The sequence below is a fragment of the Esox lucius genome, chromosome 14, assembly GCF_011004845.1.
Source record: "Esox lucius isolate fEsoLuc1 chromosome 14, fEsoLuc1.pri, whole genome shotgun sequence".
Taxonomy (NCBI): domain Eukaryota; kingdom Metazoa; phylum Chordata; class Actinopteri; order Esociformes; family Esocidae; genus Esox; species Esox lucius.
The window spans coordinates 23,515,647-23,543,026 of NC_047582.1; the positions used below are offsets into that span (position 1 = coordinate 23,515,647).

At 43.7% G+C, this 27,380-nt stretch overlaps 1 protein-coding gene across 1 annotated transcript; it reads right to left on the reverse strand.

Moving 5' to 3' along the window:
* Positions 1 to 1,943: 1,943 nt before the first annotated feature.
* On the reverse strand, positions 1,944 to 27,098 carry arsb (arylsulfatase B). Its single transcript, XM_010878108.4, has 8 exons — positions 26,613 to 27,098; positions 26,084 to 26,270; positions 25,368 to 25,558; positions 24,656 to 24,863; positions 14,952 to 15,195; positions 13,651 to 13,721; positions 2,758 to 2,901; positions 1,944 to 2,579 (listed from the first exon to the last, which is right to left on the reverse strand). The coding sequence occupies exons 1-8, from the start codon at positions 26,874 to 26,876 to the stop codon at positions 2,302 to 2,304; spliced, it is 1,587 nt and encodes a 528-aa protein (XP_010876410.2). The 5' UTR covers positions 26,877 to 27,098; the 3' UTR covers positions 1,944 to 2,301.
* Positions 27,099 to 27,380: the final 282 nt, after the last annotated feature.

Below are 27,380 nucleotides of genomic sequence, written 5' to 3' on the forward strand. Positions count from 1 at the left end.
CATGTCAGAGGTAAGTGTATCTATCCAACCATAAGACCAATCTCACATGTACCAGCCCAGATGACTTCACGGACCTGTTTATGTATAAGGAGTAGATCGAGACCCTCCTTGTTTAGAGTATAGCTAGTTCCAATATAAAATACTGCTAAACGGTTGAAGTTCACCTGAACTAGAGATTGGCATAATCTATTTACCATAGACGGAATATGGAATTCGCTTCATAAAACAGAGAAAAATTCAGGTAAATGTTGTAAATGCCACTGATAATTTAGGTTATCAGCTTCAGTAAGGTTGTTTTGATTTCCCAGGAATAAATCAAACTCACTGTAATACTATTTGGTAACGCATGGTGTAAAATCAGACCAGACTACAGAGAAACTCTAATAACAAAAATCCACTTAGGGAGTCTGACACGATCAAAGACTGCTTTCAAATGTCACGTCACACATCCACTCTGCTAGCTACAGTACCATGGTTTGTATTGAGGAGAACCGTGAAGATGACCTGTGACCTTTTGGAGTAGCAGACAGAACCATCCTCTGGTCCTGGAAATCCCAAGCATGCAGAATGCCAAAACCCCATCGTCTCGTGAAATTCTTCACCTTCACTCTGCAAGTCTTCCTCAGTGAGGAGTAAGAATGAGCCGACGGCCACAAACACAAGCAGTCCACCCCTTCACATGCCACCATCCCCTCAATCCCAACCGGCAGGTAAAGCTGCAGTTAAAGAGGCTCTTAATGAATGAACAGAGAGGGATGAATGTGGGAGAGCGGGAATGAAGAGGACAGGGATGAAAGAAGCTGTGAGTAAACAGCCCAGTTGGGAGAGATGTGTGGGAGATTGTGAGAGACAAGGGGTTGTGATTAGTGAAATTACAGGCCTGCTGCTGCATATCAGAGAAATGGGGATGTTGAGACATAAACGGATCTAGATTCTAAACAAGATCCACAAAACCCATTTCTCCCCCCGGTGTTCAGAATATCTTATATGATAAGAATCCTTCCCTTGAGACTAATGTTGTATTCTATCTGAAAGTAACTAATGTGGCAGTGTCTCTTTCCTGCTGCCAATCAGCCCACATGACAGATCCAGAGTTAAAGGTCATGGTACCCACATTAGTTACAAGACCATAGGCCCTCAGCAGGGGGCATTTCCTGCGACTACCCAGCATTCTGCTGGTCAGAGGGAGGTCAGAGAGCAGATGTCAGGATCTGCAGAGAGGAAATTAGCTTATCTGCAGGGAAAATGTATACTTGTTTGTTATTTTGCACCAACTGAACCTCAGTTAACTTTCTAATAGGACATGTTAAGAGGCTTTCAAATGTTCATATATCACACGCCAACTGTCAAAACTAAATAAACTCTCGACACATGTAGAAGCATATCAAGTTAAGACTTGAACTGAATTCAAAAATCGCACACCTGTTCTCCCTCTGACATTGAGACAAATGTCTCTGGCCATAATAACAGAGAAGGAATCAGGATCTGGCACATTCCATGTTTCTAACCTCTGAACCCAGAAATACTCCTAACCCATTTCGCAGCTAAACATAAACTCTAAAAGAACACCACAGAAGGAGTTCAATAACATAAGTGTCATAACAAGAATGTAAGCTATGAAACTCATATAGTGTACAGCTATTATCAAAAGGTGGCACACTGTATATTCAGGATATAAAACATCTAGGGAAAGGTCAAAGGGGGAACCAAACCCACAACCCAGCTGTTGCTGATACCATAATCCTGTCATCCAGACACAGGCCTGAAGTAGCCTATGGTCTCCTACTGTTGACGTGCCTGTTTAACACACACTCAGAGAAACTCAACTGGGTCTTCTGAATGTAGAATAATGACATGTAAATACCTTAAGCAGCAGAAGGATTCAGCCCTGTTTACAAACAGCTCTGATGGCACTGACATATTAGGTAGCAGAGGATGCAATGTAGCAATGTCTCTTTCTTTAATTGCACAAAATGGAATACTAAAAAGGTTGTTTCAAATGCGAATAATAATATCATATAGAAAGATCAAAGACAAGAGGCTTTAACTTGGACGGACAGAGTTATATTCCAGTGAAATCATCATCTGACATGGGTTTGCCTGCATTATAAAACATTAAACTCAGCACTGCACATCACACAAACACTTAATCACACGTACACGTGCGCGCACGCACACGCACACACACTAGCACGCACACACACACTCACACACACACACACACACTCCTGAGAAATATTTTTTTTCTCCCTCAAAAGCTGAAAATCTCCTTCGTCCTCATCATCATCATCTTCATCATCTCTATTCCCAGGGCCCCCATGCTCCAGTGGTGGCAGGGTCACACCTGGGGTCATCATCAGGGAAGATGATTGGCTTAGAATTCTTCAGGTAACTGTCCAGCCTTCTGAGGAGGTTGTCCACTACATCCGGGTACTGATCAGACACCTCGTTCCGCTCCTCTGGGTCAGCCTCCACGTCAAACAACATCACAGGCTTTAAAGGGTTATCAGAACTAGACTCAAAACTCCTGGCTCCAGAACTATTCAACAAGCCTGGATGGGGGAACCAGCGGTCACAGCCTGAAGGGGGAATGGGGGAGAAAATATGAAACACAGTGTGTGTGTTTGTTGGGGCAAGTGTGCGCACAGAATCTGTAAATATACTACCTTCATACTATGGATCCAAAGTAATAGCAAGCCAATCCAGGGTCACCCTTCACGGATACATCTCAACTGGTGACAGAGGAAGGTTAGTTACCTGGGTAGCCTGTCAGCAGCTTCCACTGCATGTTGCGGATGGCTGCGTGGACGGACACATTGAAGCCCGAATTAGACCAGGAGCGGAAGCCTATACCACTCACTGAAGCAGTAGAAACAGATCCTTGGGAACCCATGCCAGGACCTGGGGGCGAAGGACAAGAAGCAAGAGGAGGAGGGAGGTGGGATGGGAGGAGAGGTGTGGGAGAACAGGGAGAACAGGGAGAGGATCAACATTAAGTGAAACTAGGGGACAGACGATAATGGATGCCAATCTAAATTCCCTAATCCCAACTCGCGGATGAAAATACACGAGCGCAAGTGGAAATCGCTGAGAAATGGACAACTGGTCTACCGCTGGACACAAAACATTCTCTGTAAAGAATAAAGGGAGGTTAGGTAGAGAGGGCCAGACACAGAGCTGCATACCTGAGAATCACAGGCCAGGACAAGGCAGCCAGAACAGAGTGAGGTGTGAAAATAAACAGAGCAATGAGAAAGGGCTCATTCTTCCCTGCAGGCCGAACCACGAAGCAGCAGGAATGGACAAGGGTTTTCAAATGTTGGTTAAAATGGGAAATTTAAGGTGTGAGATTTCTCTGGACTTGCACAATTTATGAGGTCCGTCTCAAAAGAATATTCACCCTTCCTTTGTATGCCAAGGTCAGCTACTGGGTAGAGCAGAGTGGAGCGATAGACCCGCTGCCATATTAGCCCGGTGTTAGCCTTTCCTTGCTACCTTAGCCAGTCGACATTACTCTATAGCAGTGTCTCCCAACCTTTTTCAGTTACTGTACCCCCAAAATGTTTTTGCACTGCTTTCAGTACCCCTGAAGTACCCCCTCATGTTAATTTCACTAGTAAGTCTATGGTGTCATGAGTGTTTTCAAGTACCCCCTGTGGAGAGGCCAAGTACCCCCAGGGGTCCTAGTACCCCTGGTTGGGAACCACTGCTCTATAGTGTCCAAGTAGCCCAGAGTTCGTTGCTCTCCAGTGTGTTCCTCTCTGCCTGAGGGGAGATACACATCAGGCTGGTCGTGGGATCTCTAGCTGTTTTAGGGAGAGTGAAGTAGCACTGAAGGCATCCCAGGATTCAGGATGTGGTTTCTCCCCAGCAATGCACTTTTAATTAGACTTAGATTGAAAGTAATAATTATTGTGGGTTTTAAGTTGTCAGAAACAACCCTAACTACATTCTCTATGTGTGTGGAACTCTGCAGGTCCTTGATCTTCTTTCACTGAGATGCAACCAGCAGTCCCATTTCTTGTTTAATGGCTCTGCTGTAGCATGACAGAGACACTAAACCACTTCCTATCCCAGACCACATGACTAAAGTTGCGACATTTAAATCTATTGATCTGCTTATGAATGGTAGTTGGGTTATCCTCATGAGCAAATTGTTATCACATGCAATTGGTTGCTGAATCTCCCACCGAAATTCCTTAAATGTGTTGGACTGCAGATTTGATTGGATCCAGCAAAGCAGAGGTCGAGTGAAAGGGATGGGGTTTGGTGAAGTGTTAAATAAGTAAATAAATAAAGTGCCGAAAATATTCGTTAAATACCTGTTTTTCAGTGGCTGTCGACGAGACGAAAACCGACTAAATATAGGCCCAGAAAATACAATAACTAAACGAAAACTGTTTATCATTTTGGTTGACAAAAAAGAAAGGACAATAAATTAACTTCGTGAGGAAGTCTTGTAAAACTACCATACGTTGATTGGAGGATTTTGAAAAAAGAGCTTCTCAGTGTTTTTCTATCAAAAGCATGAATGGGTATTAGCAGAATGGATTATTTTTTTCTTTCTTATCCCAATGTTGCGATGCTATTATTGGTGGAAAACAAATGTCATGTCCAGGTCATTCCAAAGTACCTCTCTGAGTGTTCTCTAATCTGGCAGCGAAGGATTGACAGGGTTCACTATGAAAAAATACAGCGAACATCGAAAGCGAATCATCCCAATATATACCAACCACGTAACCAAGTAAAGACCATTGTGTGGTGCCGGAGGTGGTTATAGCCTACTAATTTGTAAACTATCTAAACTTTTTAAATCTTTTGTACACTCCTAATATCTTATATTTCAAACTGACATTTCCATCAATGTCAATTAAACTGCTTGAACGATAAGGCATGTACAATGCGCATTTCGTACTTGCTAATTAGGTTTTGGACATCCATACTGTGTACGACGCTGTTCCAAAAAAAGTCATAAATAACTAGTAGGCTATATAAACACTTAACAAAATATTCTGATATGTTTCATCAGCCTTATTTTATATGGATTTACTAAAAGATTCACAATGTTGCTAGTTAGCTACAATATGTTGTTATATTCACACATTTGTTTTCCTTCTGATAATCAGTCCATGCTGCCGTAACTGATTTAACTGGACAAATACATAGCATGAGTTGTTAAACCAATATAATCTCACACAGTTAGTGAATGTTTTTGAATAAATTCATGCCCTTTATCTGCTGCCGATGAATGTGTTACGTGTTGAATAATGTTAACGCAGAAAAATGTGTACTCTTAAATACACAAAGACAATACTATCTTTGTGTATTTGGAATTCAGTGACGTTACTAGGCCTTTAGGTTAATGATACATACTTTTGATTTGACTAAAATGTGACTAAAACAGAAGGGCATTTTGTTGACTAAAATGGCTCACTGTTCTTGTCATTTTGACTATAGACTAAAATCATTAAAATGATAAAAATGTGACAATGTTTTTTCAGATATTTTAATCAAATTGACTAAAACTAGACAATTTTAAAAAAAGGGTGCCAAAATGAACACTGGTTTGGTGTGATGTGAAGGTTGTTGAATGCTTTTTTCCCAGACTGCCAGTGCTTCACAGGCAGACAAAAAGCCAGAATCAACTTCTATACAATACACCAGTGCATAGAATGGGTTCATAGGGAATTCAGGCAAATATATGAATTGTCCATATTAAGAAATCTCTCGAAATCCCTTTTGGAAATTCCGTCATATCGTGCATACCTCGAGGACGAAGTACAGCTACAACAAAGCTCACGTCACAGGGCCAAACAGCTCAAGTTCGCAATTTAATATTTTCTGACTTCACTGCCAAGACATGAGGAAATAGCATTTTCCCTGTGTTCCACCGTGATCCTTGTGAGCGGTCAAAATACACTACCAATCACAAAATATACTGTTGTGCCGTCTCCATCTGTGTGTCTGTCTGTTTTGAATGACGCACAAGGAGTTCCCTGTGTAGTACTTCTGCCCCGTAAACCCCCAGGGCTGTAATTTCCTTATGTCTTGGCAGAGATTAGGAGAAAGAAAAGGTACAATTGCGAAAGCTTGAAATGCGTATCTTCCATACATATTTAGTTTTCTTGCGAAACAGAAAAATACTTTTTGATTTTTGTTATTCCGCAAACGTATATCACTGTAGCTCAACATAGCGTTTCTCTGTGTGCATGTTTGATTGGGAGTATGTCTGTGAGTGCATGTGTGCCCAGTTTAGTAGAGTCATTCTAGGTGTGGAGACTACAATAGGTGTTCAACAGTCTGAAGGCTTACAGTTAGAAACGGTCTCTTAGCCTCTTAGAATGGGACCCTATAGGGATCCTATGCTTTAAAATGTTCTGTCTGATCAATGGTATAAACATTGCAATGCTTCTTTCTTTTGTCCAGCATTGTTTCAGGTAGATGTCCTGGAAGGCTGGGAGCACAGTTCCAGTGATGCGTTCCAGTAATGCCCTGGGCTGTCTTCACTGTCAGCTGTAGGTCCTTGCGGTCATGTGCGTAGCCTGGTTCCATAAACCAGACGGTCATGCAGTCATCAGGGTTTTCTGCCTGGTGCAGAGGTAGTATCAGTAGAGGATTGAGACATGCTAGACTCCTTTAGTCGCCTTTAGGACTAGAGTCAGTTGTGGCGTCTTGACAACATTGGTGGCGTTGATAGTGCATGACAGGTCCTTGGTTAAGTGAACACAGAGGAACTTAAAACTGCTGCCCCCATTTTGATGTGTATTGGGGCGTGTTCACCTCATCTGCTACCTAAAGTAAACAATCCTCGCCTTTGTTTTAGAGTTTTGGGCGAGGCCATTGCCCTGGCAATGCCCAGACACTAGTTTGCTTACCTTCGCCCTGTAAGCTGACTCATAGTCTTAGGTTATTGGGCCTCCAACAGCAGAATAGTCTGCAAACCTGATAATGGAGTGTTGTGCGGTGCCACGCAGTTGTAGGGGAACAGGGAGTAGAGGAGAGCGGAGGACACATGTTAAGTGTCAGGGATTAGGTGGTGATATGGCTAAAGTCTGCTAAAGTCATCAGAAAGTCCAGTATCCAGTTGCAAAGGGTGGTATCCAGACCAAGTGCTCTGAGCATGGTGAGGACTTTGGAGTGAACAACAGTGTTGACTACTGAACTTCAAACAATGAGCATCATTCTGACATAGGTGTTCTTCTCCTGTAGGTGTGATGCTGCTCTGTGATTATTGTTGGAAATGGCATCCGCTGTGGAAGGCAATTGGAGTGGGTCCAGTGATCCTGACAATATGCCTTCTATTTTGTAACAAGCCTCTCAAAGTGCTTCTTGGTGACAAGCGTGAAATGGCGGTAGTCATTAGGGAATGTTACCTTGATGTTCTTGGGCACAGGAATGATGGTGGTCTCCCTGAACCAAGTTAGAACTTAAGCATGTGACCTGTTAAAGATGTCTGGGAAAATGCCCTCCAGCTGACTGTCGCACACTCTAAAGAAGTGACCGAGGATGCCATCTGGACCAACGGCTTTGTGAGCAGTCACTCGTTTTATAGTATCTCTTACATCAGCCTCCATGGTTCAACATTAACGATGGCCCGCTGGCCCGGGGCCAGAAAAGACCTGACGTCGGGCCAGTACACAAAGACTCCCCCTATTTAGATTCATAGCATCATATAAACATTTTCTTTGTCAGTCTTCCTACTTAAATTTTTGCTTGTTCTCGCGTTAAAATGTGTCTGTACTGCTTCTTTTCCCCCCTCTGTGTGGTACAGTATTGGTTACATCTTTTTGTCCAATAATCTTCTCCCCCCTGCACACTCTTCTGTTCTCCCCCCCCCGCACACTCTTCTGTCCCCCCCCCCGCACACACTTCTGTTCTCCCCCCCCGCACACTCTTCTGTCCCCCCCTGCACACTCTTCTGTTCTCGCCCCCCCCGCACACTCTTCTGTCCCCCCCCCCGCACACACTTCTGTTCCTCCCCCCCCGCACACTCTTCTGTCCCCCCCTGCACATTCTTCTGTTCTCCCCCCCTGCACACACTTCTGTTCTCCCCCCCCGCACACTCTTCTGTCCCCCCCTGCACACTCTTCTGTTCTCGCCCCCCCCGCACACTCTTCTGTCCCCCCCCCGCACACACTTCTGTTCCTCCCCCCCCGCACACTCTTCTGTCCCCCCCTGCACATTCTTCTGTTCTCCCCCCCTGCACACACTTCTGTTCTCCCCCCCCGCACACACTTCTGTTCTCCCCCCCGCACACTCTTCTATGCCCCCACATAGTTATTCCCCACACTCTTCTATGCCCCCACATAGTTATTCCCCACACTCTTCTATGCCCCCACATAGTTATTCCCCACACTCTTCTGTTCTGCCTTCACACTCTTTCGTTTTATTTTTCTCTCCCCACAGAAACGGCCGATGACAAGTGCAGCTGACAACCAGGCCAACCACATCTGGATCTAACTGCACAGCGGGACCAATCCCAACTGGGACACAGGAGGGAAGGGAAGGGGGAGTCGAGCAAGAAAGAAACCAGAAAGGGGAAGACAGAGAAAAAGAGGAGAGCTGGGAGAAAGGAGCGGTAAGAGAAAGAAGGGAATGGGAGAGGGTAAGGTACAGAAAGGGAAGGGCATGAGAGGGAGAGAAAAAAGGAGGAGGGAGGGAGGGGGCATAAAAAGGGAAAAGAATGAGAACAAAGGAGGGAGACAGGGAAGGAGAGCAGGGAAAGTGTTAGGGCGTAAGAAAGGTGTAGGACGTGGGGAGAGGGGAAGTCTGAGACTTGGGGTTTGGGAAGCATCCAGAATCTTTCTCTGCTTAGAGAACCCCGTCGCTCTCTCTGCCCCACTTAAAGACGGAATCCCTCCGTCAGTTAGAGACGGGGGGGAAATAAGGCTGGAAATAAAGATGAAGGAAGAAAGGTAATGGATTAAAGAAAGACAGTGGAAGGGGGATTTGATTGTGAGAAAAAGGAAAATGCAATCTATCTGGACAAATACAGAAAGAGAGGGAAAACATGGATACTAGTAGCTGATGGAGAGAGGAAGAGTAGGTGGTCGGCTGGGACCGATGAGAGTGAAAAGGGGAGAATGAATCCCTATTCAGAGTAAAAGAAGGGCAGAGAGGGATTGAAAGAGCAGCGGAATGAAAGACGAGAAAAAAATGCATGTGATGAAGGAGACAGACGGAGTCCCCTGCCATAGACAACTCAGGATGAAAGGTGCTGGTCACTGTGGTTACAGTTAACAAGGGTTCCAACTAACTAGTGAATGCATTCATGAATACATTAAGAGGTATGGGACACGGGAGACTATGCTACGTGACGCTAACTCCTTTAAGACATTTTTCAGAGGTCTCACTCTAAACTTCTAAAGGGAATTGGAAAGAAAGGTTCCATACTGTAAAAAAAGATAAGAATACTAGGATGATACTAGGTTTCGCTAGCTAGTTGCTACCTTATTGACAGGACTTCTCTATTTTACCGTCTGAAGGGTTGTGTTGAAAATGCTTTCCTCTATGTGTTCTCAACATAATTTCCTTAAAGGTGAATCAGTGAGGAAGACAAAGTAAACTGTCAGCACACTATAGCCATTCTTACGTCAGTCTGACTGTTTTAGTGTCAGTGAGGCCGTTCTTGTTTCCGTATGTCTGTTATTGGGGCAGTACAGTTACTCATATGTTATTAAGGCTGTACGTACGTCACTATGGCTGTTCACCCCTAGTCACCTTAATGCTGTAATTTCTAGACTCAAGGTTGGTATAAACCAATCATGCGCTAATTACATGAGAGCTTGTCTGGCTGGCTGGCATACCTTCAGCCAAGGAAAGCAGTGCTGGCTTTGAACCCTCCTCCTTTCAACGGATCTCTGTTCTCAAAACATTAAAAGCCCCTTAATAACAATCAGGGGTTTGAAAGCAGGCTGGTTTCCTGTAGAACCTCCAAGAATCAATGACTAATCAAGAGAAACACCAAGAAATGGGGTCGACTGCAACAATGTCTTACAAATACCTAAAATATAGACATTATGATGTTTCTGTCACACTCTATTGCAAAGACAAAGGTTCTCAATTGAGGAAGTTGACCAATTGATAGCACTGCCCAAACAGATCAAAGAGATGATGAGCACCTGGCAGACTGTTGTGTATCCTGACAGTGTGGTGACTGTAACGCACATGCTGAGACTGATGAAAAACAGTCTGGGGTATTCCGTGGCGTTAAGCCAAAACAGCCCCCCACTCCACTCCCCCTGTTGTGTAACTTGGTAGAGAAGAAAAATAATATGATGTCTCCTCCATTGCACAGCCCTTTGTTCAACACACAGTCAGACACCCTGACCTCCGAGCAGAGCCCTCACACCCCTCTGAGAGGGAAGTGGTTCGCTCCAACTAATATTAAGTGGTTTAGACGAGAATGAGAGCGCTTCACTGGGTGTCACGGCAGGGGGGGTGGCGGGTGTGTGTTGGGGGGTCCGGCGGTCATAAGACCAATTTCCTGGAATCTCGCCTACATGCACACACAATCGAAACACAAACGTTGTCAAACATCAACTAGTTTCTATATTGTTTTACGGATTTGTATGTGTTTTTGTGTGTCTTTGTTATATACATATCACAGATGACACTGGAATATTCACCCCATGCAAATTCTGTCATTTACATTGCACACAACATTAAGTCCACGGCGTAAATACTACTGGCTAATCGAACCCAATCAGAAAGAAGGTACCATAAATTCCTGCCCCCAGGACTTTCCATTGTGGCCAAGTAAAAGGAGCCCTAGAGCAGATATGGATGCCTCTATGTGGAAGCCAAAAAAAGGTCAAGCTAGAAAAGCAGTTTTTCAGCAATGACTGCTGGTCTGTCTGGAAAGGCATCAGATGAACTACAACTGCAGTGGACAACACACAGCTGAATAAGCTAAACCAAAACTACAGCAGATTTGACTCATACAGGCCCAGTCCTCTACCCCTCCCATCCCAGGAACCCCACACACTCCCCCCAGACAAAACCATAGAGATGGTGGTTGACTTCAGGAAACATCCCCAAAATGGAGAAGTTGGGATTAAAGACCTCCGCTGTTTAACTGAATCATTCAAATTGCTAGGGCTCATCATCTCCCACTATCTCAGGTGGGAGGACAAAATCAGGTTTGTGTCTGTGTGTTCCCTCTGCAGGGGACGACTGCAACGCATTGTACAGTCCGCTGAAAAGGTTCAGCTGCCAAAGCTCCTAAATGACCCCCTACAATATCATAGCTGACCCCTCACCAGACGGTCACTTACAGGTCCCAAATAGTTCCTCAAGCAGGCGTTAAAAATGTAAAAATAAAATGTCTTTCCCTGTACTGTGGCCCTCAGCAACCGGCCACCTTTCCTATAGAGACTACTATGACCTTACTCATATACATTAATATACATGACTCATACACTCACCTAAAGGATTATTAGGAACACCTGTTCAATTTCTCGTTATGCAATTATCTAATCAACCAATCACATGGCAGTTGCTTCAATGCATTTAGGGGTGTGGTCCTGGTCAAGACAATCTCCTGAACTCCAAACTGAATGTCAGAATGGGAAAGAAAGGTGATTTAAGCAATTTTGAGCATGGCATGGTTGTTGGTGCCAGACGGGCTGGTCTGAGTATTTCACAATCTGCTCAGTTACTGGGATTTTCACGCACAACCATTTCTAGGGTTTACAAAGAATGGTGTGAAAAGGGAAAAACATCCAGTATGCGGCAGTCCTGTGGGCGAAAATGCCTTGTTGATGCTAGAGGTCAGAGGAGAATGGGCCGACTGATTAAAGCTGATAGAAGAGCAACTTTGACTGAAATAACCACTCGTTACAACCTAGGTATGCAGCAAAGCATTTGTGAAGCCACAACACGCACAACCTTGAGGCGGATGGGCTACAACAGCAGAAGACCCCACCGGGTACCACTCATCTCCACTACAAATAGGAAAAAGAGGCTACAATTTGCATGAGCTCACTAAAATTGGACAGTTGAAGACTGGAAGAATGTTGCCTGGTCTGATGAGTCTCGATTTCTGTTGAGACATTCAGATGGTAGAGTCAGAATTTGGCGTAAACAGAATGAGAACATGGATCCATCATGCCTTGTTACCACTGTGCAGGCTGCTGGTGGTGGTGTAATGGTGTGGGGGATGTTTTCTTGGCATACTTTAGGACCCTTAGTGCCAATTGGGCATTGTTTAAATGCCACGGCCTACCTGAGAATTGTTTCTGACCATATCCATCCCTATATGACCACCATTTACCCATTCACTGATGGCTACTTCCAGCAGGATAATGCACCACGTCACAAAGCTCAAATCATTTCAAATTGGTTTCTTGAACATGACAATGAGTTCACTGTACTGAAATGGCCCCCACAGTCACCAGATCTCAACCCAATAGAGCATCTTTGGGATGTGGTGGAACGGGAGCTTCGTGCCCTGGATGTGCATCCCACAAATCTCCATCAACTGCAAGATGCTATCCTATCAATATGGGCCAACATTTTTAAAGAATGCTTTCAGCACCTTGTTGAATCAATGCCACGTAGAATTAAGGCAGTTCTGAAGGCAAAAGGGGGTCAAACACAGTATTAGTATGGTGTTCCTAATAATCCTTTAGGTGAGTGTATACATGACTCACCACATCAAGACACCACAGAACTGAACAAACAGCTGTAATGTAGTGCAGTCTAAACTCTGTATCTAGATGTGCTACACTGATCCTGCAAACATGTGCAACTGTAGAACTGGGTCTCCAAGCCCTTCGTCACGTTAGAAACATGCCAACCAGTCAGCCAGTTCATCCCTCACTGTGCATCAACAGCCTCTCCCACAGCCTCCCCCACAGCCTCCCCCACAGCCTCCCCCACAGCCTCTCCCACAGCCTCTCCCACAGCCTCTCCCACAGCCTCTCCCACAGCCTCTCCCACAGCCTCTCCAGGCCCCAGCAGCACATTTAGTATGATGTGGTTGTAGTGACGAACATGAGAAGAAATCTGATTACTGTGTAGGAACATGGGCGTCACTAACGACAAGGATGGGTGTTTCATGTGTTATCAAGGTGAAAGCACACTGGAAACCGAGACCAATTGGACCGATTCACGCACACAGTGGAACGTATATGAATATACAACTACGGTCACACACACACACGGATCGCTGTCCAGAACGTCTGTGTCACTTGTGTGTTGTTTCCTTTACATCATTGTATAAATCACATTTTCCAGATATCCCACGCCAAGACTTTCAAATCTGTCCTGGGGAATGTGTAGTACCGCACACACACGTATACACACACACACACACACACGTACATACACAGGGGGATTTGGCCTATGTGTGAAGGAATCAGGCAGCCATACAGGAGAATGACATCATCCATCCGTGAACTAAACAGACCTGAAAGACTGACTGAAACCACGCGGCAGCTGGCCGAAGTGTGTGTAAGGTCACGCACTGGGTCATTATGAATCACCGCTAAACAATAGGACTGACTACATCGCTAGCGCTAGACGCTGAATTAATGCTGAAAGAGGAATTTAGCGCTCCGTGCCTTTAGCAGTGTTTCAAGGTGTTGTGAATGGACGTGAATGTATGCGGTTAACAGGGCAGGTGGAGGCGATGGCTGGGTCACTCACACGGAGCGATGTCGTCGTAGAGAGGGTCTATGTTGTGAAGCAGCTCCAGTCGGGGGGAAGCAGAGCCTTTACTGGAAGACAGAGGAACAATCATCGTTACCGGCGCACACCTTCCCTCAGCTACGACCACAAGGATCTGGAAATCTAAAACAGACGTATACGTTCATAAGGCGGTTCTGAAGTGGTCACAGCTTGGACCGCGGTGCACCACAGACTGGGAGCAGCAACACTCCCTGACTGCCGCGCCTGACAATGCATAAGGACTTAATCAGGTTGCAGAGCTACTGTTTTAGCTTTTGTTTAGGCGTTGGTTGATAGATGTTTCATAATGTGTGTGTGTGTGTTAAAGGCCCCTTAACACACACACACACACAAATTAAAGCACCAAAACACCGCCAACAGGAGTGTGTTCCAGTAGCCAGAATGAGCCGGGGCACAGCGCGACACATACACTGTAAAAATACACCAGCCAAAGGTAATGCCAAAGTCAGGTGGCCAGGCACAGCCAATAGGAGAAAGGGCTGGGCTAAAAGCAGTGGTTTGTGGGTAACCCTGTGCTGTAGCTTTCTGCTGCAGGCCTCAATTTAAGCCACTTCATTGTGTCTGCTTTTAGTTTACTATAATGTGTCACTCAGGCAAAATAAATGCAATGATAGCCTTAGTAAGTTTGACAGCTCCTGGCTAACTCATGTAAATATTGTTATGTTGCCTCCTGTCCTAAACATAAACCCTTTCAAATAGCCTTTACCTTATCTGTCAAGAGTCAGTCTAAAATAATCAGCAATTAAGGAGAAAAATAGAAAAGTAACCACTGATTTCAAGACTGTGATCCAAACTGACAGGATAAGTACTGGGCCTTTACAGGCTTCTCTGGGAAAGAGACACATGACGGAGTACCAGAAGGGAAGGCACAGAGGGAGGTGCCTTGAGAGGGACAGAGAAATAGTGAAAGAAAGACAGGGAGTGGGAGAGGAGGGATGGATGGAAGGACTACACATTTGTGTGAAAATGACTGATGGAATTTCCTTCTCTTTGAGGTCCCATCGTCCCAATAACAAAGAGCTTATTGAAAAACCAGGGGCTCTCTACAAAAGAGAAACAGATTGCTCAGAGGGGAGGAAGGAGGAGAAAAAAGAGGAGAGGAAGAAGGGGGGTGTCAAACGAGGAAATATTTCCCTGATCTGAGACATGAGATACTCCTGAATGGCCTGTCTAGAAAATAATAGAATAGATTCACATAAACAACTCAATAAGGAAGACAAGGTGCAAACCCAAACCCCCACCCACCATTCCAGCCTTACCTGATAGAGTTCCATACATTATACCCATCCAACGGCTTCGTCCCATTGGTCGATCCCCCTGCCAAGCCCATCAGAGTTGGCAGCCAATCAGAGATGTGCATGAGCTGCCGGTTGACGGTCCCAGGCTGTTTCAGCAGTGGGCTGGTCACGAAGCCAACACCCCTAACCCCACCTTCCCAAAGTGACCACTTCCTTCCCCTCAAAGGCCAGTTAGAACCACCAGCTAGAGTCTGACCTCCATTATCTAGAGAAACGGAAAGAAAGAAATCATTTGAATGTGAAGTAAACTGTGTTAATGCTAATGCTTTTTGATTCTAGTATTAATCCCATATCAGGGAGGGAACAATTTGTATCAGTGATGACGTGATGGGGAGAGATTTTTCAAGACACTGAAGAGTCAAAATAAAGATTCCAACTCCTCTACAATCAATTAAAATAATACATCACATTTACCATAAGAGTAATCCACCATGAGAGTAATCCACTATGAGAGGAAGCACTGCTAGCCACCATGAGTGGATCTATAAGGTCTAAAGGACTCACACTGAGCTATAAGTGATATAAAATGGATTTGTCCCACTAACAACACAGTAGTCAGACCTCTAAAGCAGGAAGCTCATAGAACTCTCTGAAATGGATGAAAAAACATGGCTACTGTCTTTTGAACAGTGGAACAACAGTGGCATGTGAGGAGAGGTTGAAAAGTATACATTGCTCTGTCCTCAATCAATCAAATGTATTTATAAAGCCCTTTTTACAACAGCAGTTATCACAAAGTACTTTTACAGAAACACCCAGCCTTAAACCCCAAGGAGCAAACAACAGTAGTGTTGAATTTCAGTGTCTAGGAAAAACTCCCTAAGAAGGCCGAATTTGGACAGTATCAAGCCTTCTGATCACCTTCATGCCCCCGGGCCAGGCTACACCTAATCATAAACCGTGCTGTAGAGATGAGTTTTTAGTAGACACTTGAAAGTTTGCACTGAGTTTGCATTTCTAACCTTAATTGGCAGATCATTCCACAGTAGTGGAGCTCTATAAGAAAAGGCCCTGCCTCTGGGTGTTTGTTTAGAAATTCTAGGTACAATTAAAAGGCCTGCATCTTGCGATCGTAGGTTACGTGTAGGTATGTATGGCTGGATCATTTCAGCAAGGTAAGTAGGAGCAAGTCCCTGTATTGATTTATAGGTTAACAATAAAACCTTAAAATCAGCCCTAACCCTAACAGACAGCCAGTGTAAGGACGCTAGTACAGGAGTAATGTGTTAAATTTTTTTTAGTTAGGATTCTAGCAGCCGTGTGCAGCACTAATTGAAGTTTATTTATTGATTTGTCAGAGTAACCGGAAAGAAGAGCATTGCAGTAATCTAGTCTAGAAGTAACAAAAGCATGGATTAGATTTCTGCATCAGTTTTTGATAGAAAGTTTCTGATTTTTGCAATGTTTCGAAGATGAAAATAAGCAACTCTTGAAACATTTTATATGTTCATCAAAGGAGAGGTCAGGGTCAAGGGTAACGCAGAGGTTTCTTACAGTTTTTTGGGATACGACCATGCAGCCAGCGAGGTTCACAGTGAGATCTGCTAACAACGCTCCAATGAGCATTTCTGTTTTTCTTGAGTCCATAAAAATTACGAACAGAACCGGCGACAAAGGGCAGCCCTGCCGGAGTCCAACATGCACTGGGAACAAATCTGACTTACTGCCGGCAATGTGGACCAAGCTCCTGCTTCGGTCGTACAGGGACCTGACAGCCCTTAGCAAAGGACCCAGGACCCCATATTCCCGAAGCACTCTCCACAGGATGCCGCGAGGGACACAGTCGAATGCCTTCTCCAAATCCACAAAACACATGAACCCTCGGCCCGTAGGCACAAACAACAGTGAGAGGCCTATCCCCGACCCGTAGGCGCAGGGAAACGACCCTCTCGTTCACCGGGGTAAACTCCAACACATGGCGGCAGAGCTGGGGAGCTATAAGCAAACCCACACCAGCCCGCCACCTCTCACCATGGGTAACTCCAGAGTGGTGATGAGTCCATCCTCTCTCAAGGAGTGTGGTTCCAGAGCCCAAGCCGTGCGTAGAGGTGATCCCAACTACCTCTAGTCGGAACCTCTCAACCTCTCGCACGATCTCAGGCTCCTTCCCCGCCAGCGAGGTGACGTTCCATGTCCCTAGAGCTAGTTTCCGTGTCCAGGGATCGGGCTGTCTAGGCCCCTGACTTCGACTGCCGCCCGATCCTCTCCGCACCGACCCCTTATGGTCTCTCCTTCGGGCTGAGCCCGGCCGGGCCCCATGGGGAAAGGCCCGGCCACCAGGCGCTCGCGTATGAGCCCCAACCCCAGGCCTGGCTCCAGGGTGGGGCCCCGGCTGCGCCATACCGGGCGACATCACGGACCTCAACATTTATATCATCATTAAAGGGTTTTGAACCGCTCTTAGTCTGACCCGTCGCCTAGGACCTGTTTGCCTTGGGAGACCCTACCAGGGGCATATAGCCCCAGACAACATAGCTCCTAGGGTCACTCGGGTACTCAAACCCCTCCACCACGTTAAGGTGGCAGTACATGGAGGGGATAACTGTGTGTCATCAGCATAACAGTCACAATTTAAATTATGATTTCGGATTACACTGCCCAGAGACAGCCTATTTAGTGAGAACAATAATGGGCTCAGAACCGAGCCTTGAGGAACACCAAAGCATACCTTTGACTTGTCAGAGGATATGCCATCCACACTAACAAACTGATATATTTCAGATAAATAAGATTTAAACCAGGTTAGAACATGTCCATGTAGCCCAGAATGGGTTTCCAGTCTCTCTAAGAGAAGGCAGTGATCAATAGTGTCAAAAGCAGCACTAAGATCAAGAAGCAACAGGACGGAGGCGGAACCTTTGTCTGAGGCCATTAGAAGGTCATTTGTTACCTTCACGAGTGCAGTCTCTGTACTATGATGGGGTCTGAAACCGGAATGGAGCATTTCATAAATGTTATTTGTCATTCAGTTGTTGGGAAACACATTTTTCTAAGATTTTTGAGAGGAACGGGAGGTTCGATATTGGCCTATAATTGTTTAATATGTCGGGATCCAGATTAGATATTTTTAGAAGAGGCTTAATTTCCGCTATTTTTTGTGAGTTTGGTACGCATCCGGAGGAAAGGGAGCAATTTATTATGTTCAGCTTTGGCTGACCTAGCACAGGAAATAGCTCCTTAAGTAATTTTGTTGGAATTGGGTCTAGCTGAGAGTTTGTGGGTTTAGAACTCATTACAAATTTTGTAAATGTGTCGAGCGATACGGTATCAAAAAATTCAAGTGGAGGTTCAGGAAATTTTTTTGGACAACTGAGATTTTGAGGACCATAACTATTTAAGGAGGAGTCAGTTATTTGTTTTCTAATGGTGACGATCTTTTCATCAAAGGACTTCATGTATTCATAACAACTAAAATGAAGACCCACTTCACTTGCTAAGCTTTGCTTTTTTGTTAACTCTGCAACTGTATCTAAGAGAAATTTTGGATTGTTTTTGTTAGCCTCAATCAGGTTGGAGAAATATGCTGATCGAGCAGACGTGAGTGATTTTCGGTATTGTAGTGTACTGTCTATCCAGGCTAGTCTAAATACTTCCAACTTGGTGGAGCGCCACTTTCGCTCCAATTTTCTGGAGGCTTGCTTAAGTGCTCTAGTATTGTCTGTGTACCAGGGAGCAAGTTTCTTGTTGCGTATTTCTTTAGTTTTTAGTGGTGCAACTATCTAATGTCTAATGTATTTCGCAGTATTGAGTTTAGATCCTCGATTTGATCGTTTACAGATTTATTTACTCTGTCGTTAATGAGCGAACTTGTAAGAATATCAAGGAATTTATTTGTAGTCCGAGAATTTATAGTACGGCTTTTGAAACACATTGTTTGGGGGGCAAGTGGATTTCTTGTTTTAACGGTAAATGTAATAAGACAGTGATCCGATAATCCAGGATTTTGGGGGTAAATTATTAGATCTACAATATCTATTTCTCGTGACAAGACTAAATCTAAGGTGTGATTCTGGCAATGTGTTGGACCTGAGACATGTTGGATAAAACCCATTGAGTCAATTATGGCTTCAAAGGCTTTTTGAAGAGGATCATTGGACTTTTCCATATGAATATTGAAATTGACAAAAATTTGAATACTATCTACCATGACTACAAGGTTAGACAATAATACTGGAAACTCATTAATGAACATTGTGAATGGCCCGGGGGGCCTATAAATATAGCTATGTAAAACGATTTATCGGCCTGGTTAACTTTCATGAGTAAAACTTCAAAAGAATGAAAATCAGTGATGTGTTTGAGAGTAAATTTATATTTACTGTCATAAATATTAGCAACACCCACTCCTTTTCGGGATATGGTCTAGTATAGTATAGCCAGGAGGAGAGGCCTCATTTAAGGCAATGAATTCATCAGGCTTTAGCCACGTTTCACATAAACAAATAACATCTAGTTTATGATCAGAGATTAATTAATTTACTGCAACTGCCTTTGGAGCAAGGGATCTAACATTTAGGATTTTGAGATGCGAGGTGATACAGTCATTTTTATTTGTGACCGAGGTGGAGGAAGGCTTTATCTTAATAAGGTTGTTTTTGTTAGCACTACCTTGTTTAACTTTTCTCAGCCTGGAACGAATCACAGTGGCAATAGGTAAAGCTGTACTAAATACTCTGGCTATGCTATCGACAGACTCCACTATGCTAGCAGGCTGGCTAGCATAAGACGGCTCGGGGCTTGAACGACTCCAGTGGGGAAAACCAGTTGAAAGTCTGTTGGATTTAGCAACGATTCAGGTTTAACTGGTCGACAACATTTCTTCCCAGTGACCAAGAGGGGGCTAACAAGACTATTGTTTCTTCCTGGTGGCACAGACGCAGTTTTTTCTATTTCTACACTAGCATAATCCTTGCCTGACATTTGCGACAGAAGCCGAGCCTCTAACTCTGCTATCTTTACCTGAAGACGATAATTCTCCTCTGTGTTGTAGCTACAACAATTACAGTGATAAGGCATTTTAATGATACTTAGCGTCGGGTGTTCAGGGGTGAGTAGTTCTGTTAATTATGTCAAAAAAGAGTCCCGGTGTAGTAAAGTTGGGTAAGAGGTCAACAGATGAAAAATATGGCGTTGGTAAACTCTTAAATTAGAATTTGACCAATTAGTTTATATAGAGTAAATTCAAAAAAAGTAGGTAGGTAACCTGTCTGTCCTGTGTATTCTATTTCTCCACGCTTCTCAAACATACAGGTCCCTTCCCACAAACTGGCCCAGATGAGACTGATCACATTGGGCTCTCACTGGCCTACAGGAAGACCAGGAAAAGATGAGAGGAGGAGAGAGGAGTGTCCCAGTGCCAGTTCAGGAAGTGGTCTGTTCAGCTTCCAGCTCCTCTCCTCTACCCTGCTCCATAACTCATCTGCTTCTTGTCTTTCACAGTGCAAGCAATCTCTCACGCGCTTCCTCCTGTCCTTTCTCCATACTCCCTTCATCCTCGCTCCTCGTCCTCTCTCTCTAGCTCACTCCCTCGCTCTCTCACTCACTCTGTAAGTAAGGTCCAAGTGTGCCAGTTGTCTTGCAAAACATTGTATTGCTAAAGAATGTTTGATTCATCCTCCAAGTCATCTAAAGGTTGTGTTGGAGCAGGCCTGGGCTGGGCCACTGCATTGGCAGTTAGTTAGCTCACACACTGTGACTCAAGAATAGCAGTAAGACTGTGACTTGCAATGAGAGAAAAGGAACAAAATTGTGATGACTCCTTTGTTACTTGTGTGTATTCTAGATTTGAGAGCAAAGCCGCAAACGTGTGTTATTTCTATCACCTTGACTCACTCATAAGCTGCATTCTTTGTACGTAAAGGAATACATAATCACAGTCTGTGCCGAACAAGCAAAGTTAAATAAGAGTTCAAATGAGACCAGTAAAGCAGGCCACCTACCTGAGCTAACCACAGGCACAAACCTCTCCACTTTACTCTCATAGCATTGTTCCTGGCTTCTAATTAGCCTGTAAAAGCCTGTTCCTCCTAAAAATAACACGATCCCTCCAAACCCTCAAAGCTGCTTCTACCTAGAAGCTTCAGATGTAAACCATTAACAGGCCCAGATGTCAAGACTTAGAGGAAACCTGTATACCTCAAACCTGTATCTCTGTTGAATCACACAGTAGCAAAAGTCAATGACAACAATCCCCTACAGAGAGAAGGGCAAGCAGGGTTAGATACAGAGGACATGCTGACCTCTAGTGGAAATACTGGAAGTTACTGAAAATGTTCAGATCTCCAGTCAGTCAACTTCATTTCCATTATAAATTGCATACATTTTGTACCTATATGCTTCAAAAATATTATTTTTTGTAACGGTAAAAAGAGGGAATAACTGAGCAACTTGGAAGCGAAGGATGATTAGGTGGCTATGATAAAGACCAGATTGGAAATGTAGCGAGGATATTGGGGTTAAAACCCCATCTATTACTCAGACCCCAAGACTACCTTTAGGTAACATGCGTGGATCTAGAAGGAAGTAGAAGGAAGAGTGTCTGTTACTGGCCCTCCAACACCTCTTTCAGAACTTAGTAGCAAAGTATAGTATGTGAGTCTACGCAATGGAAAATTATAATAATATTCACCATGATAACAAACAAAATGCAAGAACAATATGAATATTAATCACAACAGAATACTGTTATATGTACAGTATTGGTCAAAAGTTTAGACACACCTGCTCATTCAATGGTATTAAGCTTAGCTTTTTTCCATATTGTAGAATAATAGTGAAAATATCAACACTATGTTGTAACCAAAAAAAGTGTAAAACAAATCAACATACTTTTGTATTTTAAATTTTTCTAAGTAGCCACCCTTTGCCTTGATGAGAGCTTTGCACACTCTTGGCACCCTCCATTCTCTCAACCAGATTCATGAGGTAATCACCACTCTGAGCACTTTTTGGGCAAAATCGGCAGTGTATCAAATACTTGTTCTCCCCATTGTAAGTCGCCATAATATGGAACACTACTGTACAGACATGATGATGGCCTTCTGTATACCCCCCCCCCCACCTTGTCTCCCTCTGTATACCCCCCCCACCTTGTCTCCCTCTGTATACCCCCCCACCTTGTCTCCCTCTGTATACCCCCCCTACCTTGTCTCCCTCTGTATACCCCCCCTACCTTGTCTCCCTCTGTATACCCCCCCTACCTTGTCTCCCTCTGTATACCCCCCCTACCTTGTCTCCCTCTGTATACCCCCCCCACCTTGTCTCCCTCTGTATACCCCCCCCACCTTGTCTCCCTCTGTATACCCCCCCCTACCTTGTCTCCCTCTGTATACCCCCCCTACCTTGTCTCCCTCTGTATACCCCCCCTACCTTGTCTCCCTCTGTATACCCCCCACCTTGTCTCCCTCTGTATACCCCCCCCACCTTGTCTCCCTCTGTATACCCACCCTACCTTGTCTCCCTCTGTATACCCACCCTACCTTGTCTCCCTCTGTATACCCCCCCACCTTGTGTCCCTCTGTATACCCACCCCACCTTGTCTCCCTCTGTATACCCCCCCACCCTTGTGTCCCTCTGTATACCCACCCCACCTTGTCTCCCTCTGTATACTCATTAAGAAATTCCACTAATTAACTTTTAACATGGCACACCAGTTAATGGAAATGCATTCCAGGTGACTACCTCATGAGGCTGGTTGTGAGAATGCAGAGTGCACCAAACTGTCATTAAGGAAAAAAATGGCTACTTTGAAGAATCTACAATATATATTTTTATTTTTATGTAACATGACTCCATGAGTTTTATCATAGTTTGGATTTCTTCACAATAATTGTACAATATGGATAAAAGTAAAACTTTTAAATGGCTCTGTATGTACTGTTAAATCCAAGAATAACTAGTAATGCTGTTAAATCCAAGAAGAACTAGTAATGCTGTTAAATCCCAGAAGAACTAGTAATGTAGTTAAACTCACTGTGAAACAGGATAGGCTTTTTTTTATTTCAAAGCCAAACTTTCCAACTACACTTCTCTATCCATGTGAACTGGCTCTGTGGGGCTGATGGAAAACTCTGTGTCTTGCCCAGATACATTAAAACTGATTACTTGGTCTTAAGCTATTGGGATCTGTTCACATCTGTCACTTCATAAAAACCCAGTGTTCCACAACCACATGTAAACAGAGACATGGAGAGAGGGAGAGAGACATTGAGAAAGAAAGACAGAGACACAAGAAAATATAAACCTTTAAAACATAAACAGTACACACACTGAGGAAAACAACAGGAGAAATAATTACCAGTCACACCTCATCAACACAACATGTTCTAATGTGTTAGAGAAACAGAAAACACCAGAACAGCAGACAGGGAAGACGTCAGCTGACCTATAAAATGCATTGATAAAACAGGAGGCAAATCATCCAAACCATATTAACTGCTCTCCTGGTCAAGTTGTTGAATCTATCATATGAACAGTTCACACAAGGTATAGAATATTCAAGAAAATGCTTATTTTCCAGTCCCCTTAAAACAATATGAATAATAAAGTAAAGACAATAAGGACAGAACAGTCTTTGAGACAGTTTTGTGAATAAAGGGAGCAATACTATAGCGGCAAATCCTTTATTTGCACTACATAGGTGGGTAGGTAGGGATGTTTAATTGAGTAGTAGTAATAGTAACTGAATCTCAGCATTAATTATTGAATTGAATGAAAGAAGTAGGTAGCAGCAGAGTACACGCCAAAGGGAAGTCACGCACGACCAAAAGTTTGGGACCACTTTATGTTAAAGAATTAAACTGAATTTGCAAAGCAGAACTCTCATGGCACCGGAGCATGACTGTAATGCATGTGCATTTAAAGAGAACACACATTGTAGCCTCGATGACAGAAGATGAAGAGGGCTCAGCACGATATGTTGATATAATACAAATTCGTCATTAATTTTAGTTTGTATTCATAAAGTTACATTTATACTGAGAAATAGTCCATCTGGAATGCATGGCTGAGTTAACGTGAAGTTTTTCAACAGCAGACCAGTGATCTACTTGAGCACATTGATTGTGTGTATAGTTGAGCAGCTCCAGCAAGCTAAACATTCACAACGTTACTGATGAATTAACCTATTAGCGGCAAATTTGGTGGGTTTTATATTTCTCCACAATAGAAATGTTGAGGTATTTAAATGCATTACAATTTGCATTAACATTTATTGTATCAGACAGAAGTCTCTCAACCTGCTTCAGTATGTATTACCCTGGAATGCTTTTCCAACATTATTGAAAATTATAATATAACCCTTTAGTTTTTGCACATTTTTATTTCTGCAAAAACTTAAACTACTGCCCACAGTTGTTTTAATTAAGGCATTGTAAAAGGTTAAGAAAAATACTGAAAACTTAAATTTCTTTTAAATAAAACACATTTATTCTGGAATGTATGTATTATTTCTATCTGTAGTAGTAATCAACAAATTAATCGATTATCAAAATAGATGTTAGCTGCAGCCCTAATTACAATTTATTTATATTTTTTATGTAATAAATTATGAATTAAGTGCTCAACACAACAAAAGGGGGAGAAAGGGAACTGGTATGAATCATTTTTCAAAGGGCTCTGTATATGGTTGAACCAGGTGCATGGAATAGTGTAGTGAGGTGCAGTACCTGTAGAGAAGAACAGTACAGTGTTGTCCCAGAGTCCCGTCTCCTCAAGTGCAAATGAGATGTTTCCCACCGCCTCATCCATAGCTGACACCATGCCAGCGTATAGCCTGCGGCTCTTGTCCTTTATGAAACTGTACGGGGTGATGTAGCGGTCTGGAACCTGGAGAGGTTCGTGGACTGCTTGGAGAGCCACATAGAGGAAAAGAGGCTGCAAGACAAGCCAGACAGAGAACACCAATGGACCACAAGAATCAGAAAGAGTTTTATTGCCAAGTAAGTTTCACAACCAACTAGGTAAATGTTTCTGGTCCTTTGGTGCAGGAATTTTGTACAAAAGAAATAAAACGCAAACAAGAATGGTGGACTGAGCATAAAAACAGTAGACTGAGCATTAATAAATTATTAAAAATCTACAAAACAAATATGTAAAAAATATGTAAGGTGCAAGTTGAGGTGTATGTGGAGAGCAGGCTATAGTCAGTTTAGCTCCAGGGCATGTTCATGAGGCCTACTGCTGTAGGAAAGAAACCGCTCGTGGCTTCTACCAGAGGGGAGTGTTCTGAATAGTCCATTTCCAGGGTGCAAGGGACCATCCCCAATCTTTGCCGCTCACCTTCGCGTCCTGGAGGTGTGTAGGTCTTAGACAAGGTCATTACACATCATGGCAAGGTCATTATGTCAAGGCAGCAAACATACGTGTGTGCGTGTGTACCTTTTCCGGGTTGTGCTTAGCGATGATGCTGGTAACCCTGTCAGTGAACAGCTGAGTGGAGTAGATGCCTGTGTATCCGGTAGCAACCTCCTCCCCGTCTCTCAGGTCCAGGGCGCAGCGGGTCACATTCAGGGGAGGGACGTGGCTGCAGCGCTGGTGAGTGTAGTAGTCCTCACTGCCTGTCAGATAGCCTGGGGGTGGGGTGGAACATGACAAAACCCTCAGAAAACAGAACTAGCATCGGTGCCTCTCATTAGCAGTGTATCTGGCGGTGCCTGTTGATCCACAGAGCCGTGTGTAGCAAGGCTCAGCAACATCCTGATTAAGACATCACAGGTGACACGTTAGAATGCAGAATAACTCTTGTCACAGTGTGGTGGATGAAGTTCAGAAGCAGAGGGGATATTCAAAATAAATAAATAAAGGCCAAACACACAAAGACAGATAATTGTGCGTAAGGAGCAAAAAACCTGGACCTGAGCAATGGGAAAAAGTATTGTGTCTTGTATGACAACATTCCAAGAATAACAGGATCTGTTCTGAAGCGAAAGGGCCCGACTTCTCATTAGGTCCTCTATCTTGATATATTGTTAGGTGCTTCCATAACACCTAAGAGTAATTTTTAAGCACTTATGATCAGGGGATGTTTGCCAGTAGCAACCCAAAGAGACGTAATATGCAGAGTTTGAGTGTGTCTCCGTAAGGTGACAACCTACCAAAATAAGAGTCAAACCCTCTTCGTGTTGGCAGGCAGTCTTTCCGGTACATGCCCAGGTGCCACTTGCCCACCATGTGGGTGGCATAGCCTGCCTCTCTCATCAGCTGTGGCAGCAATTTCTCATCCAGAGGAACACAGTATGGCTGACATGGCCAGATAATCTGGTGCTGCATGCCTGTGTGGATCTGTCAATCAAAGCCAGGTGGAAGACATTTGTTGATGTTATTCAAGAAAAGTAGACTATTATACGTGTTTTTTCAGCCACTTCCTGCAACTTGTGAAGCAAACTGCAGTAGCCTATTAGTCTATACAACGATAGTATACAGTAGCTGCAGTTAAAGGTTTTTCAACACTGTTGTTGCTTGTTCCATGGTGTTTCGTAAAAGCACTTCGTGACCATTGCTGACGTAAAAATGGCTTAATAAATTTGATTGATATCTCAACTCATTCTTTCTTCATTTTATAGTTGTATTTTGAGAAAAGGAAGAGCGAAAAATAGAGCATGAGTTGACATATGCACACCTCACCTGATATCTACCGGTCATAAGTTGGTTCCTGGAAGGTGTACATAAGGGCTGAACGTAGTAATTCTCCAGTCGGACCCCTTTAGCTGACAGTTTGTCCAGATTTGGTGTATTGATCTCTGAACCGTGGTAGCCAACATCGTTCCATCCGAAGTCGTCTGCTAAAATAAAAACTATGTGCGGTGGCTTTTTACACTCTAAAACCAGGGGACATGATAGAAAGATTGTCGTGGCAATCATATTACAAGTCCATTTTACTGTAGCCATAGTGCGCTGTTAACTCCAAAATAAAAGTAAAAAGGTAAACAATTAAGGAAGTGGTGCAATATCCAGATCTGCAGTGGCAGCAACGCCTACACGACAGTCGAATGAAGCATGGTTTAGGTTGCTTATCTAGCGAACTAGCTTGCAAATTTAAGTGAAAAATCAACAGATAATATGATGCCTATTATTTTAGTCAGGAAATGCACGCTCTGTTTCCAAGTTGAATATTTTTGCTCCTCAGACAGTAACCAATCAGATCAGATGACTGTAGGTCACGAGTTAGTGTTCTTATATGGGCATGTCAGGAAAGGAAATACTGTCCTGTATTGTCGTAGGGCTGCAGGAAGATGTACTGTACAGTATCTGGTTTAATTGTTTTTTTTTGTTCTTGGCTGTATTGTATATTGTTTCATATTGTTAAAGTAATGGTAAGAAAAGAAAGCAGTCCTCATATTTTTCATTATAATTATACATTTGAGGGTGGAGAAAAATTCAAACACTAAGATT

Coding starts and splice junctions, on each gene's coding strand:
- arsb (XM_010878108.4), bottom strand. CDS start 26,876: ATGGCTACAGTAAAATGGACTTGTAATATGATTGCCACGACAATCTTT. Junction 25,559..26,083: donor AGGGTTTGACTCTTATTTTG/GTAGGTTGTCAC, acceptor CCCCACCCCCAG/GCTATCTGACAGGCAGTGAG. Junction 13,722..14,951: donor AATGTATGGAACTCTATCAG/GTAAGGCTGGAA, acceptor TCTGTCTTCCAG/TAAAGGCTCTGCTTCCCCCC.